This window comes from Trichechus manatus, unplaced genomic scaffold, assembly GCF_000243295.1.
Source record: "Trichechus manatus latirostris isolate Lorelei unplaced genomic scaffold, TriManLat1.0 scaffold00057, whole genome shotgun sequence".
NCBI classification, from domain to species: domain Eukaryota; kingdom Metazoa; phylum Chordata; class Mammalia; order Sirenia; family Trichechidae; genus Trichechus; species Trichechus manatus.
Window position 1 is genome coordinate 9,447,271 of NW_004443993.1, and position 19,242 is coordinate 9,466,512.

The 19,242-nt window shown below is 43.3% G+C and overlaps 1 protein-coding gene across 2 annotated transcripts in view; it reads left to right on the forward strand.

Moving 5' to 3' along the window:
- SAFB2 (scaffold attachment factor B2) overlaps nt 1-19,242 on the forward strand; it is a 35,439-nt gene that overhangs the window by 1,062 nt on the left and 15,135 nt on the right. Inside the window, exons 2-11 of one of the 2 annotated variants that reach the window (XM_023733273.1) lie at nt 375-462; nt 4,827-4,891; nt 4,978-5,181; nt 8,459-8,521; nt 9,558-9,585; nt 10,507-11,026; nt 11,452-11,501; nt 12,024-12,124; nt 16,531-16,680; nt 16,771-16,883. In XM_023733273.1, the coding sequence (XP_023589041.1) occupies nt 375-462; nt 4,827-4,891; nt 4,978-5,181; nt 8,459-8,521; nt 9,558-9,585; nt 10,507-11,026; nt 11,452-11,501; nt 12,024-12,124; nt 16,531-16,680; nt 16,771-16,883 (1,382 nt within the window). The remainder of the gene's footprint in view (nt 1-374; nt 463-4,826; nt 4,892-4,977; nt 5,182-8,458; nt 8,522-9,557; nt 9,586-10,506; nt 11,027-11,451; nt 11,502-12,023; nt 12,125-16,530; nt 16,681-16,770; nt 16,884-19,242) is intronic. The other variant, XM_023733272.1, reaches the window with a different exon arrangement.

The window sequence follows — 19,242 nt, forward strand, 5'->3', positions numbered from 1 at the left end:
TTGAACACCACCCAGCCCTTCACCCATGCAGGATCAAGTTTCGCCTGTCTCATTATTTGTTTCGGTGTTAACTAAAAGTTAGCAGTTTGGACATTATCCAGTTTGGAACTGGTCATTAACCCCGTGCTGGAGCTCCAGCTCACATACGCCTGCAGCGTGCCTCTCCTTTGGCTTTGGGCATTGGGCCCAGAGAGAACTCAAGTTGTACTGAGTCCATCCTGTACCTTTTGGGCTTGCAGTCCAGATAGCAGAACCAGAGTTGCATTTCGCAAAGAAAGAGTTGCCTTTGTTTACTGGGAGGTTGTTACTTATAAAGAACAGTGTGTGCCAGGTAACTGCTTGATAATGTTGTAAATTTCCTCTTTTCCTAATAGGCTGTTAAGGAAGAAGGGCAAGATCCTGATGAACTTGATATAGAGTTAGATGTCACCAGCAAGAAGACAACAAAGAAATGTGTTAAAGGTATCCACTTGTACTTAATTTTGCTTGGAGCTTGAGTATTTAGAGAACTCGTGTGCCCTTGAGGAGATTTCAACTCATAGCAACCCCATGTGACAGGGTAGACTGCACTATAGGGTTTTCTAGGGGAAGGAGCCCTGGTGGTGCAATGGTTAAGTGCTTGGCTGCTAACCAAAAGGTCGGCAGTTCAAACCCACCAGTAGCTCTGCGACAGAAAAGACCTGCTGATCTGCTCCCTCTGGGGGCACTTCTGCTCTATCCTGTAGGATCACTATGAGTTGGAATCAACTCGATGGCACCCAACAACAGCAGTCTTTCTCCCACAGAGCTTCTGGGTGGGCTTGAACTGCCAGCTTTTCAGTTAGTAGTCGAGTGCTTAACCATTGCATCGCCAGGGTTCCTTTTAGTGAATTTAGAGAACTGGTTGTTAGCACTCTTCCTGTTCTCTCTACCAGGAGAAGGATCTCTTTGAGCCTCAGTGGTCCTGATCTAAGAAGCAGGCTGGCTCTTCATCACCTAACAAGTAGCTATGTCAGGGGTGCGGGAGGAGCAAAGAGAAGTGCAGGTGCTAAGTAATTGCTCTTATCATTGGGATTAAAAAGAATCAGACAAAGGTATGTTGTTCAAGCTGTCCCAACTGGTCTGACCAACCAGATACCCCTGCTGGGCTTCCTTCCTGGTTCAAAATACAGCTCTCAAACCAAGGAAAATGACACCAACCCAAGACTGAATGTTGTTAGGTGCTGTCCAGTCAACATCAGATTCATAGGGACCCATGTAACAGTAGAACTGTCCTGTAGGGTTTTCTAGGCTGTAATCTTTACAGAAGCAGATTGCCAGGTCTTTTTCCCACAGAGCCACTGGATGAGTTTGAACCACCAACTTTTTGATTCGTATCTGAGCACTTCATCATTGCATCACCAGGGCTCCTTCCAGATCGAATAGGAGCCAGCTTTGCTAGGTCGAGAACGGGTTGTTGGGGCATTTGCACCAAATTGGTATTTTACCCGTGTATTTTTTCTGTAATGGGTTTATAGATAAAATATTTATATTTTACACGTACAGGTGAATGATCTGTTTTTCTTTAAATGAGGTGTAATTCATATACCATAAGATTGACTTAAAGTGTACAAATTAGTGGTTGTTAGTATATTCATGAGGATGTACCACCGTCACCACTATCTAATTTCAGAACATCTTCAGCAGGCCGAAAGAAGTCCTGTACCCATTAAGCAGTCACTGCCCATGTCACCTCCGACAGTCTTAGGCAACCACTGATCTAATTTCTGTCTGTGGATTTGCTTATTATGGACGTTTCATATAAACGGACTTATATAATACATGACCTTTCGTGTCTGGCTTCTTTCACTCAACATGTTTTAAGGTTTGTCTGTGTTGTGTGTATCAGTACTTCATTCCTTTTTATAGCTGATTTCAGTGTTCTTTCAGAAGCATTTAATTTCCTACAAGTTTGAAACCTCCACTTGTGGACTCTCGTCCTCATTGTTAGATTTTCAGTAATATGGAGAATGTAGTGCAAAATTCTTTCATGGTAGGCTTTTTTTGGTTTGAAAGATGCCACACAGAAGAATTCTTACAGCTGTACGTGTTCTGTTCATCTGAAGAAGCACTGAATTTCAGACAATGGAGGACAGCTGCTTAGAAAGTAGAACGATATTAATTTATAACATTGGCAACAATTTCAGTTTATTTTAAGTTTTTCCTAGAAAAACTTTCCTATAATTCATTGAGTTTTTTAAACTTTGAGCCTGTGTTTTAAAGGTTAAGTTTTTTCAGGACGTAGGTTACATAAAGTATATAAGCTTAAATTTAATTTTAAAACATTGATGTAGTTATGCTGTTTGCATAACTGTCCATATTTCAGCTCTAAGCTTGGGCTATCCAAACAGATACAGAATGTGGGAGACTGGTCTACAGTAGGAAACATACGAACACCTCTTGTGGTTAGCTGTTAAATCATCCATGATCTGAAAGTCTGGTTTTGAGTAGTTGTAAACATGACTTAAAAATACAATTTAAAAAAAAATTTTATGTAGCTGGTCATTTAACTCTGAGGTTTAAGACTTAACTAATCAAAATGTTCTTGGCCCCTAACAGGGATCGTCCCATCATAATAAAAGTTCAACTTTAGCTGAGTGCTTCAAATGCTTGGCTAAATGTCTGGATTAAAACTTAGGTCAAATCAAAACTATTTGGAGTTAGCATTTTGTCAGAAAAACTTTAATAAGAGCTACTTATATGGATATAAAAAGAATGTTTGTAGCCTCATTTTTCGTGGGGCTTAGAAGATCTGCTCCTGTCCTCTTTCTTTTTACAGAGAAGTAACCAAGCCTTGGAGGCAGTGGTGATTTTAGTGGTAGAATCCTCACCTTCCATGCAGGGTTTGACTCTTGGCAGTGGTCAGTGAAGACTTGCCTGTTGCTAGGCTGCTGAACAAGTGTCAGCAGAGCTTCCAGACTAAGACGGACTAGGAAGAAGACCCAGCCATCTGTTTCCAAAAACCAGCCAGTGAAAACCTTATAGATCACTATGGTCCAGTCTGCCACCAATCATGGGGATGGCGCAGGACCAGGCAGCATTTTGTTCCGTCGTACGTGGGGTTGACATGAATTGGGGGCAGCTTCACGGCAGGTAACACCCACCACCACCAAGTAGGCCACTGAGAGAGGTGGCCCACAGAGCATAGTCCCTGCAGTTCTACGTCTTCCATGTTGAGCTGGCGGCATTCTTTGAAAGCATCTGGGCATTTGGTTGTGTGGTTGGAAGTAGATCCTCCTAATTTGATGAAAGTGTTGATTAGGATACACTGACCAGGTGTTTTCCGGACACTGCAACCAAGTTCAACTGATTTTTTGGATTCTTGAGTAATTGCCTTCTTTCAAAAAGTTAAGGAATCGCTCGACTTCCTGAGGGAAAACTTCTCAAGATGAGTCAGAAGAGTCCTCTCCCCTAACTCATCTAAACAGGCAAAGCTGTTGAAAACTTGTGGGTGTGTTTTAAAAGATTACATTTTTGAATTAGGTTCTGTGTGGGATGAAAATGTCATTTTCCCAAGTCTGTGTCAACCACCCTGTCAGCTCTTTCCAACTAAGACCTGGCCCTTGGGGTGGTGGTACAGCCTGTCTGTGCACTGCATTTTTGTCACCGCTGCTTCACTTGGGAAGCTTTTTGGTCTGCTGCTCTCCTTTATGCATCCTGTGTGGGCACTGCAGACTGCTATTTAGAGGTCTAGAGATAGGGGATAATTACCAGACATTTTTAGACAGTGTATTTCCAAAGGATATGCTGTGGTTAGATGCAATGGGAAGCAGTACAGCTGAGTTTTGAAAACTCCTAGCTTTAGAGCCGAATCATTTCTCAGTGTCAGGTGCAGATAATAAAACTTTTACTGGTGTTATTGGAAGTATTACGTAATGAAATATAGAGATCACAGTAACCAGTTGCCATCGAGTTGACTCCTACTCCTGGTGACCCAATGTGTGTCAAAGCAGAACTGTACTCCATAGCATTTTCGGTGGCCTTTCAGAAGTAGATTGCCTGGCTTTTCTTCCAGAGTGGTTCTGGGTGGACTCAAACTACCAACTTTTTGGTGAGTAGTGTGCACGTTAACCCTTTGCAGCACACAGTGCCCAACAAGTAATTTGGGAAGTGAGCAAAAATGTATACAGGACTGGCCAGTGTTTTTTTCTGTTGTGCATAGGATCCCTGTGAGTCAGAACTGACTCGATGGCACCTAACAATGACAAAAATATGTCTGATTTTAACCACTGTTGTCAGTGGTCCCATCCACGTCCGTTTTACGAACACATCCCCACGTTTTTAAAATTGCAGGGCATTGCATGGTGAACCCAACAGTTTCTCAACCTTGGCACTGTTGACAGTGTGGGTGGAATAAATAATCATTTGTCATAGGGACGTGTCCTTTGCTTTGTAGGATGTTGAGCAACATCCCTGGCCTCCACCCACTAGATCTCCCCGACTAATGGCGACCCCATGCACAACGGAGCAAAACACTGCCCATACTGTGCCATCTCCATGAACTGTGGTGAATCAGATTGTTGTGATCTGTAAGGTTTTCGTTGGCTGATTTTCAGAAGTAGATGGTCAGGGTTGTTTTCCTAGTCTGTCTTAGGCTAGAAGCTCCAGTATTACAGAAATCCCATGTCCCAGTTGATGGCTTACTGAGAACGCTAATTGAGACAAAATTACACGTGGCAGAAGAAAGGACACTTCTTTAGTTGCACTATAGCGTGTTTTCATCAAGATTGAAGTACATCATGCTGTGTAAACGAATTATGAAACCATAAATTGAGTGTAATCTGATTGAACAATTACTCTGTAATTAGGACAGAAGATAGAGGAGGAAGGCACAGAAGATAATGGCCTGGAGGAAGATTCCAGAGACGGGCAGGTATGTAGAGCTAACAGTGGAGATGACAGAAGTAGCTCTGTATTCTGGCCCACGTGGTCACCTATGCTTTTTATTTTCTTTCACAGGAGGATATGGAAGCAGGTTTGGAGAACTTGCAGAATATTGACATGATGGATATTAGTGTGCTAGATGACACCGAAGTTGATAATGGCAGTGCTCCAGACTTTGGGGAAGATGGCACAGACAGCATTCTCTATTCCCTTTGCGACAGCAAAGACTACGTGGCTGCACAGCTGAGACAACTTCCAACTCAACTCACAGAACATGCTGTAGGTAACTTGGAGACAATGGTGAAATTGTAGCAAGAGCCCCAAGGCACTCCGGTATGATGGCGTGCTGTTTATAGAAGGAGAAACATTAAACATCCAGCTAAATTGCTGTAAATACCTAGTTTGCCATCTAAGCCTTGGTAGTTAACTACATCCATTTAAAACTCTAGTTAGATCAGATGTTAACTGTAACGGATTGTTTTTTTGTAGTGTTGGAGAATACTTTGTAAGCTTGATATAAGCCATAAAGTAAAAGTCTGACACAGTTGATAACAAAAATTTCCTTTTACTAATCAAGCTAAACTGTTGAAAGTATACACAGCAGAACATACACTAATTTACTAGTTTATCCCTGTACAATTCAGTGACATTGATTATATTCTTCAAGTTGTGTAACCACTCTCATCCTCCTTTTTCAAATTGTTCTTCCCCCATTAACAACTCTCTGCACCCTGAGGTTCCTATCTGATCTTTCAAGTTGCTGTTGTCAGTTTAATGTCATATAGTTTGTCAAAGAGCACTATGTTCAAGGCAGACATTCTTTATTAAATAAGCAGATTTTCTGTTTGGTTTAAAGAAAACTTCAGGGAATATTTTTGGTTTAAGACTTAAAGATTATATGAGGGCAATAGTTTTGGGGGTTCATCAAGCCTCCGTGACTCCAGAAGTTCTGGGTCTATGAGAATTTGAAATTCTGTTCTGCATTTTCCCCCTTTTGATCAAAGATTTCTCTAGAACCTTTGTTCAAAACTTCCAGTAATGGTAACAGGGCATCATCCAGTTCTTCTGGTCTCATGGTAAAGGAGGCAGTTGTGCATGGAGGCAATTAGCCATGCATTTTGTTTCCTCCACTTATTCCTGGACTCTCGTATCTTTTTGTCTTTCCTTTTATAAAAGTAGCTTTAAAAACATACAGATAATAACAGAACAAAACAAAAATTGTTCATAAATTCATCATTAGGTAAAACATTATTCTCTATGCCCAAGATCAGACACTTGTACAAAAAGATAAATAATAGTGAAAAAAAGGACCCTGGTGCGCAACAGTTAAGCACTTGGCTGCTAATCAAAAGGTTGGTGGTTTGAACCTACCAGCAGCTCCACAGGAGAAAGAGCCGGTGAGCTGCTCCTGGTCAACTTGATGGGACCTAACAGCTTTAAACCTTGGAAAAAAGTGGCCTTGTAGGACTGAACATTAAACTTCAGGGCCAAAAATCATGTTATGAACTCCAAACGTTACCACACCTTGCCCTAGCGTGGCATTGAGCACCTGATTTGTACTCCTCTTTCAACATGGTACTTTTATGTAGGTGTAACTATTTTCAGAGCATGTATGTGCTTTCTAACTTAAATGGAAGCATCAGGTTATGGGTTCAGGCCTGTTCTTATATGCTGTTGAGTCAATTTTAGACTCACAGCAACCCCACATGACAGAGTAGAACTGCCCCATAGCATTTTGTAGGCTCTAATCTATATGGGAGCAGATTTCCAGGTCTTTCTCCAGAGTAGCTGATTGATGAGTTCGAACCTCCAACCTTTTGGTTAGCAGGTGAGTGCTTAAGCTATTGCACCACCAGGGCTCCCTGCTTTAAACCTAGGAACGAAAATAAGTGCAAACTATTTGGAAGGGTTTTTTTTATTTATTTTAATTGTGCTTGAGGTGAAAGTTTACAGCTCCAGTTAGTTTATTACACAAAAATTTATAGATACAGTCTTCTGTGACCCTAGTTGCACTCTACAGTGTGACAGCACACTCCACACTCCCCCTTTACACTCCAGTTTCAACCAGCTCCTACCCCTTTTTGCCTTCTCATCCCGCCTCCGGACAGTAGCTGCCCATTTAGTCTCGTGTATCTACCTGAACCAAGGAGCACACTCATCACGAGTATTATTTTATGTCTGATAGTCCAGTCCAGTATTTGTCTGAAAAGTTGATTTCGGGAATGGTTATAGTTCTGGGTTAACAGAGAGTCCAAGGACCATGTCTTCTGGGGTTTCTCTGGTCTTAGACTATAAAGTTTGATCTTTTTACTAGAATTTGAGTTCTGCACCCCACTTTTCTCCTCCCTTAGGGACTCTCTGTTGTGTTCCCTGTCAGGGCGGGCATGGGTGGTAGCTGGGCACCATCTAGTTCTTCTGGTCTCAGGCTGATGGAGTCTCTGGTTTATGTGGCCCGTCTGTCTCGGGCTAATATTTTCCTTGTGTCCCTGGTGTTCTTCATTCTCCTTTACTCCAGGTGGGTTGGGACCAATTGATGCATCTTAGATGGCTGCTGGCAAGCTTTTAAGACCCTAGATACTACTCAGCGAAGTGGGATGCAGAACAGTTGACCTAGATGTCCCCTGAAACCATGGTCCTCAGACCCCCACCCCTGCTACTCTATCCCTCAAAGTGTTTGGTTGTGTTCAGGAAACTTCTTAGCTTTTTGTTCGTCCAGTTGTGCTGACTTGCCCCGTATAGTGTGTTGTCTGGAAGGGATATTTTTGTATTTCTCATAAAAGCCTTTCAAGTTTAGTAAACTGAAGATCATAGTTGTTTAGTAATTGAAGACGAGATAGCTAGTTAGATGTCTGTTGTAAATAAAGTGATCTAGAAGGAATTGCCCATTTAGTGTTATGCTGCTAGGTAAAAGTGGAAGAGTGTGAAGTGGATCATTTTCCTTGTAGGTTTCCTCTGAAAATTCCATGATTGGGTGGGGGATGCTGATCACCAGTTTATATAAACTGCCTAGGAAGTGAATGCTTTTGTTCATTCAGCAAATATGGATAGAGCACCTGCCAACTGTGAGCCACTATCAGAGACAGCATCTCTGGTGCCAGTGTCCTCATAGGGCATGCACTTGGGCAGGGAGGCAGGTGACAAATGGAATAATCCTACAGCAGACTTGCCTATGGCAGTAGATGCCCTGAGGGAAATATACCACCAGGTTGCCTGAAAAGGAGTGGGGTGTGTTGGCCTTGACATTGTTGGCTGTGTCTGGTCTCCACTTGGGTTCTTTCAGGTTCGAACCCGGCTGAGAATTTGCATTTCTGCATTTCTAACAAGTTCCCAGGCAATGTTAATGCTGCTGGTTAGGGAGCAATTCTGAGACCCACTAGTGGAGCGGTGGTTCTCTAAATTTATTATACATGAGAGTCACCAGGGGATCTCGTTAAAATGTTGATTATGATTCAGTGTATCTGGGGTGAAAATGCAAATTCTCAGCAGGGGTTCAAACCGGAATGAACTGGTTCGAAGCCCTGGTCTCCACAAAGTCATCTTCCACCTCGTTTTGCAGGTGGATGGGGAAGGCTTCGGGGACACTTTGGATGCTTCGTCACTGGACTTCAAAGTAACTCCGGTGAGTTGACACCTGATTCTGTGTCATGGGAACCTTTAGACGAGTGGTTAGCTGACAGGACGTATGTTTGTATGTGAAAATGACTCACTGGGCATTGACACTGAGCCCTGGTGATGCAGTGGTTAAACGCTCAGCTGCTGACCCAAAGGTTAGCGGTTTGAACCCGTCCAGCAGCTCCACGGGAGAAAGACCTGGTGATCTGCTCCCATAAGGATTACAGCCTAGAAAACCCTATGGGACAAATCTACTTTGTCACATGGGGTCACCATAAGTTGCAATCAACTCGATGGCACCCAACAACAATAACTGAGCAAAGTGCTGGGGATCAGAGGTTGAGTAAAACAGAGTCTCAGAGTTGACAGTCAAGCGAGGGAGGCACATTCATCAAGGAAACAAAATGCACTGAGAGAGGTCGGGTGACCAGGCTGTGTGAGAGCCGGGTGAGGAGGAAGAGGAGAATTGGGGGCAGAAGGGCGGACCATGGCCCTGAGACAGATAGGAACGTGCAGCTGCTGAGGCCTCTGAGTCTGGGGGTGGGGCTGGGGCTGGGGCTGGGGGCAGAGTGAGCAGACCCTGACGGGAGAATTGGTCAGGCTAAGCATTACTGCTGCCTGTCTCCTCATGCCAGAGAGAAACTAGCAAAATGGGCTTGTCTTCACTGACTTATTTTAGAGTTGAAGACTTTGAGTGCCGTCATTTTTTCGAAAGAGGGATTTATTTATTCACTGATGATTGACAGCCATATTAGCTAGGGAAGAGGAGCCCTGGTGGCACAGTGGGTAAGTGCTCGGCTGCTAACCCAGAGGTTGCCGGCTCAAACTCACTAGCTGCTCCACGGGAGAAAGATGTGGCAGTCTGCTTCCGTAAAGATTTACAGCCTTGGAAACCCTGTGGGGGCAGTTTTACTTTGTTCCATCAGGTCACTATGGGTTGGAATCGGCTCAACAGCAGTGGGTATTAGCCAGAGAAATGTATCTGCCTTGTTTTTAAAGTGCTGTGTGGATTCCCTTTCGTTTTTCTTTTCTTTTTAAAACAGGATATTGAAGAACCTCTATTGGAGCCAGGTACTGATAAGAGAAACACAACAGTTACGGTTTGCGAGTTTTCTTTCACACTACTATTTTTTTTAAGCTGTGTATGTATTAAATTGTGTTACGGTCTTGTATATGGTTTTAGTGGTGGACAATCCAGATCATTCAAGGATCAGAGATTGGAAACCCATTCGTATCACCAGATCTGTGCAAGTGGTGTTCTGGTTTCTTGAGGTCAAATATATTTGGTGAGATGCAGTGATAATTTATTTTCATCTCTCTGACCATATAGAGTGGCCTTAAGTAATTTCCCCCCTGTGATGCTTACATGTGTTTCTACACATGAAACAGATCTTGTGATATTTTGCTGCTGCCATTTTGATTAATGCAGTTAAGACAGGCTAACACAGTGGTCAGGGCAGTTCTAACCTGAGAAGTGACTGGATTCCAGAAGACAAAACAGAGTTTCTTCAGGAAAGTTTCCAACATGTTATTCCCCTTCTGGACTGCGTTTCTCTCCTGCCGCTGGACGAGTTTCTGGTTTTCTTATTGGACTGTTCTGTTAAGAGAAATACAAAGAAATTTGGAAATTGAGCTGTTCAGTGAATGGTGATTGCGTTCGGTTCAGCACCTTGGACTTTGGAAAATAAGTCGGAAGACCCAGACTTGAACCATCACACGAAGAAGACGGCCGAGAAACAGCCCAGTGGTTGTAGGTGCTTAAATCTTTGGGGGCCTTGTCTCTTCCCTGTAGCGTAGAGGCTTAATGCAGTAGTCGGTTGGCGTGCAGGTAGTCGGAGCAGGTAACTTTTTGTACCCTCGGGTTTTCCAATCTCTGTGTAGTTAGCCCTTCTCTTCATGTTAGTGTGGCAGCCGTGCCAGTTCCGCATTTGTGATTGCTTTATTTCCCTGGTCATTAAACCTTGTGCCATTCTATTCCTGTTAAATCCGTAGAAAATGAGAAAATACTCGACATTTTGGGGGAAACTTGTAAATCTGAGCCAGGAAAAGAAGAAGGTTCCGAGCTGGAGCAGCCATTTGCACAGGAAACAAGTAGCGTGGGGCCAGACAGAAAGCTCGCGGAGGAAGAGGACCTTTTTGACAGCGCTCATCCGGAGGAGGAGCAGGAGGAGGGTGATTTAGATTTGGCCAGCGAGTCAACACACGCTCAGTGGAGCAAGGCAGACAGCCTGTTAGCGGTAGTGAAAAGGGAGCCGGAGGAGCAGACAGGCGATGGCGAGAGGACGGACTGTGAGCCTGTAGGGCTAGAGAAGCCAGTTGAGCAGAGTAGTCAAGCCGCAGAGGACGCGGACGCCTCTGGCGAGGAGGTGGCAGAAGCGCCCCGGGAAGCCTCAAGCCCTGAGCCCAGAGATAGCAAAGAAGACGTGAAGAAGTTTGATTTTGAAGCTTGTAATGAAGTCCCTGCGGCTCCTAAAGAGTCCTCAACCAGTGAGGGCGCTGATCAGAAAATGAGGTTTGTTTTTTCTCAGTTTTAGACCAGACGCTATCTCCTTTTCATTGATCATTTAATGACACACATAAGCTGTTTTTCTGCAATTGGCCAGCCAGACTGATGCTGCTGTAGTTAACTTCTAAAGAATGTTTTATTTTCCTTTGTGTATCTTTTAGTGGGTGATTTGATCCCTTTCTTTTTCTCAACCTGTCATGGTTGTATTCTTAAATTGTTAATTTGTTATTTTCAGCTAAATTGAATTGACTTTTAAGAGTCTGACATTGTATTTTTTGGGGGAGTCAGATTTCCAATATAAGTTTGCAAAGGTGTCAATTTTATTTCAGACTAATTTTCTGGTAGGTATTCAGTTTTAGCACATGTCATGCTTTTAATTTAGTTCTCCTTCATTTTTGCCCTGTGTGAGTAACACTAACTTTTGTCTCTAGCTCTTTTAAGGAAGAAAAAGATATAAAGCCAATCATTAAAGACGAAAAAGGTATGATTTAACTTATGCGGATGGGAGCCTCCTATGGGCCCCTTACTTTGGGAGGGAGGTGCTTGCCAGGCTCACATTTTAGATCCGGTGGTTTATTTCTAGTTGTTTTGCTGTGGGGTATTGGAATTAAACACGTAACGTTATCTTAAAAGACTAGTTTTCATTATTGGTGAGGTTCTGTGCTTGTCATTTATGGGATCGTGAAAATTACAGGACAGGAGTCTTTCTCCCTGCTGAATGGTAATGTAACAAGAATTTTAGAAACTGCTATCTTGCTTGATCATTGATCATCAAAGACATTTCAGTGTAATGCTGAAATGGTCAGGATTGTTCCTGAGTAAGGAAACTGAAATATATTTCTGACATCCAGATTTTTCGTCTTCCATCCTGTATGTTGGCAGTAATTACATTCTTGTGTGAGGAAAGTCAAAATTGGATGTTGTTAGGATTTTAAAAGAGCGCTACTGCCTTAAGAATGGTTGTGCTCTGAGGTACAGTGTGATTGTCTCCCTCTCGCACCAGGTCGTGTCAGCAGCAGTTCTGGTAGGAACCTGTGGGTTAGTGGACTGTCTTCAACCACACGAGCGACTGATCTGAAGAACCTTTTCAGCAAATACGGAAAGGTATGCTGTCTGACGTCTTGCCGTCCGTGTTCCTGTCCTGTGGCTCCTGTGACAGAGCACCACAACGTGGGGGGCTTAAAATATCAGGGATTGATTGTCTCACCGTTCTGGAGGTGAGGAGTCCAGACTCAGGGTGTCAGCAGGTCCATGCTCACTCTGAAGGCTCCTGAGGAGGTTGACTTCTGGTGGTTGCTGACAGTCTTCGGCGTTCTTGACATGTAGACGCATGGTTCCCATCTCTGCCATCACGCCAGTCTCTGTCTTCCCGTGACCGGCTTCCTTCTGTGTCTGTCTGTCTTCCTTTCTTCTTATAAAGACACCACTCACAGAGGGTTAGAAACTAGCCTACTCCCGTACGACCTCACATAAGCTTAACTAATAACATCTTCAAGGACCCTGTTTCCAAGCAGGGTCGCGTTCACAGGTACTGGGGGTTAGAACTTGGACATATCTTTATGAGGGACACGATTCATTTCCTACCATCATCCAGCCTTGCTTTGGGCTTAAAAACTTAGAGGTTAGAAACTTATTTCCTGCAATAGGTAATTTTATTGATTCTCTTTTCTGTTAAAAAGAAATCTCAAGGGGGGAGAGAATGCCCCGGTTTTGCATAGTGCACCTTATTGTTTCCTGGTTCAGAGTGGATGCAGAGTGAGGCAGATGGTTCATTGCCTCATTAAGGCACTGCTCAGAAAATCTGTTGTATAAATAGCTAAGATCTAAATGTTCTGGTGGTGGTTTTTGACTTTCTTAAACCATTACCTTTTGGCCTATACAAAACTTTCTGTTAAAGCTGGTGTTCCGATACTTTTTCCTTAGTAAGTGAATAGATTTGTTGAAAGGGACATTTGAAAAACTAAGTGAATAGTTGATTTTTATATTTTCTAGCATTTTAGGTATGTAGTTTGATCAGTAGATCATGATGGTGGTTTAAAAGTCACTGATATGCTCCTCTCAGGGGCAGGAGGAAAGTAATACAGTTCAGAAGCCTTCCTAGGACCTTGAAGGACATTTTTAAATGACTCCATTGTCCTGGAATTAGGTAATGAAACAGTTTTATTGTAAGCCTTTGGGACTGCACCCATCTCCTTGATCACTGGGAGGGAAGTGGCCCTCTAAGAGGGAGGTAAGCAGGGATTCCAGGCAAAGGCTCTGGAGGCGTCTGATGCATCTGCATCTGACTGCCCAACCTGTTCCTTTGTCTAGGTCTTTTCAGCTAGTCAAGTGTTAGTTAATACTTTAGTGACCTAAGCAGATAGGACCCAGAGAAAGCATTTATTATATTGAATTATTCTTAGTAGTAAATATTTTTAATTAGGGGTTCAAAAACTATTAGTACCATAACTTGCTCGTCCATTCAGTTGTTTTGTTGAGTTCCTGGTTGACCCAGGCCGTGGTGATGAAGTGGGAGCAAACATATCCTCACCGTCCTCAGAGATCTTACAGCCTAGTGGGAGGACCTCATTCAAGAAATAAGCACACACTTTGTTACGGACATGTTAAGGAAAATGCACGCTACGAGTGAGGTTAGATTCGGGAGGTGGCTTCAGCAAGCCTTTCTGCAGATGTGATATTTCAGCTGAGAGCTGAGTGATTATTATAGAGTTGGCCTGGCCAATGGAGCTCAGCCCAGGGCAGGACAAGGCCTGATACTTGGGATGAACTAATCAAAGGCTGTTGTGACCAGCTCGAGGGCAGAAGACACGGGGCCGGGGGAGGCAGCAGCACTAGAGTGTGTCATTTGGATTTTCTGTCTTCAGAAGTGATGGCCTTGTGAGTGTAATTAATTTGCTAGAAAGGTCAGTGAGCCCGATTGGCCCGGCTCCGTGAACCTTTTGGAGAGGAAAGGATGGGCTCCTGAGTCTAGGACTCTTTCCACCTCCCAAAGCTGCTAGCTCCTTTGAAACTCCGGAAGGCACATCTACATTTCATGTAGGCATTGTTATGGTTGTCCTAAACCCACCATCTTGCTCTTTGTTTTCTATTTGTCCCATTTGTTATTTGTACCCTTTTCTCTTTCTCCGTCTGCTTTCAAACGATTATTTTCTATGATTCTGTTCATTCTCCTTTGTTGACTTAGTAGTTAGATCACTTTTTTTTTTTTTTAAGTCGTTTTAGGAATTATAATACATCGTAACTTACCGTAGTCTGTTTTCAAGGGACATTATAACGGTTTGTGTATAACGTAAGGACCTTAGAGCAGTATACTTCATTTCTCCCCTCCCAGCCTTGGTGTTATTGTTGTCATCCATTCTGTGTCATAGACCACGAAGTATGTTCTTGTTTTTGCTTTAAACGATGATCTTTTAAAGAGGTCTGTAAATAAGCAAAAAGTCTTCATGTCAATCCACGTGTTTATTACTCCCGGTGCTCTTCATCCCTTTGTGTAGATCCAGGTTTCCACTTGGTATCATTTCCCTTCCTCCTCGAGGACTTCCTGGAACATTCCTTGTAGAGCAGGCTTTCTGATAATGAATTCTTGCAGCTTTTTTAAGTCTGGAAAAGTCTTTATTTTGCCTTCATTTGGGGAGATAGTTTCACTGGGTATAGAATTCTAGGTTGGCTTTTTTTCTTTCTGACTTTAAAGACCTTTGTTCCTCAGTGCTGTTGCAGTTGCTTTTAAGATTTTTCTCTTTATCACTGGTTCTGAGCAATTTGATTTTGATGTGCTTTGGGGTACTTTGTTAATTTTTTTTTGCCCCTTCCCCTTTGGGGACTCCAAGTTGTCCCACAACTCTCTGATGCTCTTTTTTTCCCCCCAGTCTTTTTTCTGCTTCATTTTTTAATAATTTTCTTTATTAGTATGTCTTCAAGTTGCCTAATCTTTTATTTTACAGTGTTTGTTTTTAATCCCATCCAGTGTATTTTTCATTTCTAGAAGTTTGATTTAGGTATTTTGAATATTTTCTATGTGTTTACTTAACATAATTATTTCTGTACCTTCTTGAACATGTAGAATAGAGCCGAATAACTGTTTTTAATATCCTTGTCTGCTAATTCTATCAGCTGTGTCATTTCTGAGTCTGTTTTCTATCAATTTTTTTTTCCCCTTCATCATGGGTCTTACTTCCTGGAGGCTTTGCATGCCTAGTGATTTTTTGACTGGGTACCAGCCATTATGAACTTTACCTTGCTGGTTATTCTTGTGTTTCTGTAACTGTTATTGAGCCCTTTGATTCTTGATTTGATGCTTTCTTGTTAGTACTGGAGCCTTCTTTAGTTTAGGGCTAATTTTGTCCCAGTGCTGAGGAAATACCCTTCTGAGTGTTCTGCTTGATGTCCTGTGAATTACAAGCTTTTCTACTCTGGCTGTTGGGAAAAGTGAACTGCTTGCGGCCCTGAATACATCCAAGGGTTGCTCCCTCTGCTCCTTGGGGGTGGTTCTCTCCCAACCCCTGGTGGTTTTCTCCACGTGCACGCGGCTCAGTGCTCAGCCCCAACTCAAGGGGGAGCCCTCTGCAGCTCTCTGGAGCTCTCTGTGTGCAGCCCCCTCCTCTCTGGTACTCTGGTCTGTGCGGTCTAGCTGCCTTGATCTCCTTAGACTCTCAGCTCCGTCTCCTCACCTCAGGGATGGCACCCCCTCAGCTCCTGCCCCCTGCCCATGGCCTGGAGACTCCAGGCTAAAAGCTGGGGCCACCATTGGGCCCACCTCATACTTTCCCTCTCTTGGGTCATTGTCCCGAGTGGCTTGATGTAGATGTCTGAAAACCGTAGTTGCTTCCGTTTCGTCCATTTTTGAGTTGCTTCAGGCAGGAGGGTGAAAGCTTGTTAGTCCATCACGGCCAGAGTGGAAGACCTCTCCTTGTGAGGGCATACTTGATAGGCCACGTCTGTGTGACAGCTGTTCTCAGACTTACTCTGCATGGGTCAGGGTGTGTTTCCAAGTGGATATCCCCTCAGCTATCCATGGCTACAGTGGAATTGGACAAAATGATCAGAATGGAAAGATTTTCATTGGAAATGTTTTTTAATTATGGAATTAATATGTATAACAAAACGTTTACCAGTTCAACAATTTTTACATATATAATTCAGTAATACTGATGATATCCGTCATGTTATGCAACCATTAATCACCATCCTTTTCCAGATCATTCCACCACCACTAACAGAAACTCAGTCCCAGAATGGGAGGCATTTTTGGTTAATGAACCACGTTATGATGAGTGAAATTTAACTGTGTTTGTTGGTGGTTTTTCACTACAAGGAATGGTCTTAACATGGAAAGCAATTGTATTTTGAAAGAGCAGGATTAGTTAGAACCAATTTAATAACCAATTCTGAAAAAACTAGCAGTTTCCAGAGAAGTAAAACGTATTTAGTGGAAGTGATTGTGTTTCTCAGTTATAATAATTTTAGTAAGCTGTCTAGTTATCTGAGAAATCAGAGTGCCTCTTTTGGTGAAGGTCGTCGGGGCCAAAGTGGTCACCAATGCCCGCAGTCCTGGGGCGCGCTGCTATGGCTTTGTCACCATGTCGACGTCGGACGAGGCTACCAAGTGCATTAACCACCTTCACAGAACAGAGCTGCACGGAAGAATGATCTCCGTAGAGAAGGTGAGGCGTTTCTTGTCCGTTGAAACTCATGGAGTTCACAAGCGAGGGAGCCCGCTGCGTTCCTCATTCCTGTCCATGTTGTCTTTTTAGGCCAAAAATGAACCTGCTGGGAAAAAGCTGTCTGAGAGAAAAGAGTGTGAAGTGAAGAAGGAAAAATCATCTAGTGTTGACAGGCATCATTCTGTGGAGATCAAAACTGAAAAGTAAAGTGACTTTAAAAAACCTTTCTCTCAGGGTGGCTGGGAGGAGGGCGGGTGGCAGCCACTGTGTCATTCACGAAACCAGCACCCACGTCCTCGTCTCCTTCTGTACGTAAACAACCTCTTCAGCTTCTTGTTCAAATTTCAGGTGGTTTTTGCATCTTGCTGCGCTTTCCGTATCCAGCCTTCTATTTGCAGATACCAAGTGAGATAAAGGAGCCCTGGTGGAGCAGTGGTTAAGCACTCCGCTAATAACCAAAAAGTTGGAGGTTCCAGTCTACCCAGTGGCCCCAAGGGAGAAAGGCCTGGCATTCTGCTCCCGTAAAGATTACAGTCTAGGAATCCCCCACTCCGCCACATGGGGTCACTGTGAGTCAGGATGGACTCGACGGTACATAACAACCACCTGTGACTTTTAAAAGTAGATTCAGGTGATCCTTAGTAAGCGTTTACGTCCTAGGAACTTAGTAGTCATTTGAAAAAAATAATACACATAAAATGAAAGAATATTTTTATCTCGTTGTTAAATAACTTTAGGGCCCTGCACAGCTTCTCAGACCTTGGAGTCGTTTCCTAGTCTGCAGTGATTTTCATGTAGTTCTTGCTTTTTGTCACTGCAGCTGCCACCAATCCAGCTTGGCAGAGCTATCACATCATGCTGAGGAAGGCAGCCTGAGCTGCTGTCACGAACGGACCGTCTCCAACTGGTTGTGTGTGTCATGTCCGACAGACAGGTGTTGCTTTGTTTCCCTCAAAAATTTAAAGTGTCCCAGGGTGCCCCGGGAGTTCACTGCAGCATTCTGGGGTATTTTGGCACGGTAGACCACGAGTCTGAGGTATTATTATCGTCAGTAAAGTGGTGTATATCTTTAACCAAATTAGAAATAGGGACCAGTCTTTCCAAGGAGGCATTGCTTATTTATACTTCTGTCAGAATCGTAGGCTTGTCTGTGAAGGTGGACTTGGATATTCTCAGAAAGTTGAGCATCTGCATTGTATTTATGTTGTCAACACGATTTATTTCCACTTCAAGGTCCACTCCCACTCAAAAAAATTGACCCTTTTGCAGAGAATCTATCAATCTCCCAGTAATTCCATGTTTTTCTGTTGTGGTTTATGCAAGAAAATTTGTAGTTGAATAGACACGTTCGTGAGCATCATCGGTACTCACAGGTTGAACTTGGTTTTTAAAGAAGTAACTGTCAGTTTTCACCCTGGCCAAATTGGAATGTCTAGGCCCATGACTGATGGGTGTCTGATTAGCCTTCATGTCCTTGGGAGGCAGATCCATAATTCTATCGGCAGCTTCTCCAAAGAGACACATCTTGTCAGCATTGCTAAAATCTGTATTGGTAGAATACAGGGAACAGCAGAGAGGTCTTAGTATTATTAGTGTCTTTGAACTGCATTTTATGCATTTATTTTCTGATCACAAAAGTGAGCCACGTTTGTGGAGAGAGGATGGTAGAAACAACGAGCTAATGTCAGATAGTCCATGGTACACATTGTAACTGCGGCGGTGCGCTTCCTCGGAGCAGTCCCGTGAGGTAGTAGAAGAGGAGACCAGCTCAGAGAGGGCAAGTGCTTTACCCAAGGTCTCGCAGCCCAGCTGGGAGGCAACAAGGCCCAGATTTTATTAAACCAGGGGACTCGGCCCTCAGAGCTCCTGCTCTTAACCGAGCAATTTGCTCCCAGGGTTAAAACTAAACTGCCTTCACTTGGAGCCCTGTTGGCACAGTGGTTAAGAGCTTGGGTGCTAACCAAAAGGTTGATAGTTCAAATCAACCAGCCCGCTCCTTAGAAACCCTATGGGGCAGTTGTACCCTGTCCTGTGGGATCACTATGAATTGGAATCAACTTGACAACAACAGGTTTTGTTTTTTTTGTTTGTTTGTTTTTGGTTTTTTGCCTTCACGTAGCTTTCCAAGAGATGGTGGTTTGTTGCCATCGAGCTGATTGCGACTCATGGTGGCCCCACACGTGCAGAGTAGAACTGTGCTCTCTTAAGTTTTTAAGGCTGTGATCTTTCAGATGCAGATCATCAGGACTACTGTCTTCTCAGTCTCTGAGTGGGTTCAAATTGCCATCCCTTTTGTGAGTATAATTTGGTGATGTGTACAGCTTGTTGATGTTAATTACATTCACTGTGTTGTGCAACCATCACCAAATTTTGTTTATTTTAAAAAGAAGAACCCAGTATGCTAACAAAAGCACCTACAGGTGTCAGTTCTGGTGCACAACATAATTGTTACAGTGTGCATTTTTAAAACTACTTGAAAATTATTAACAAAAAACCCAAAGTTTACACTGTGGAAGTTCAGGAAGGAGAAAGGATGAGTCGAGAGGTCCCCTCAGCCTGGCC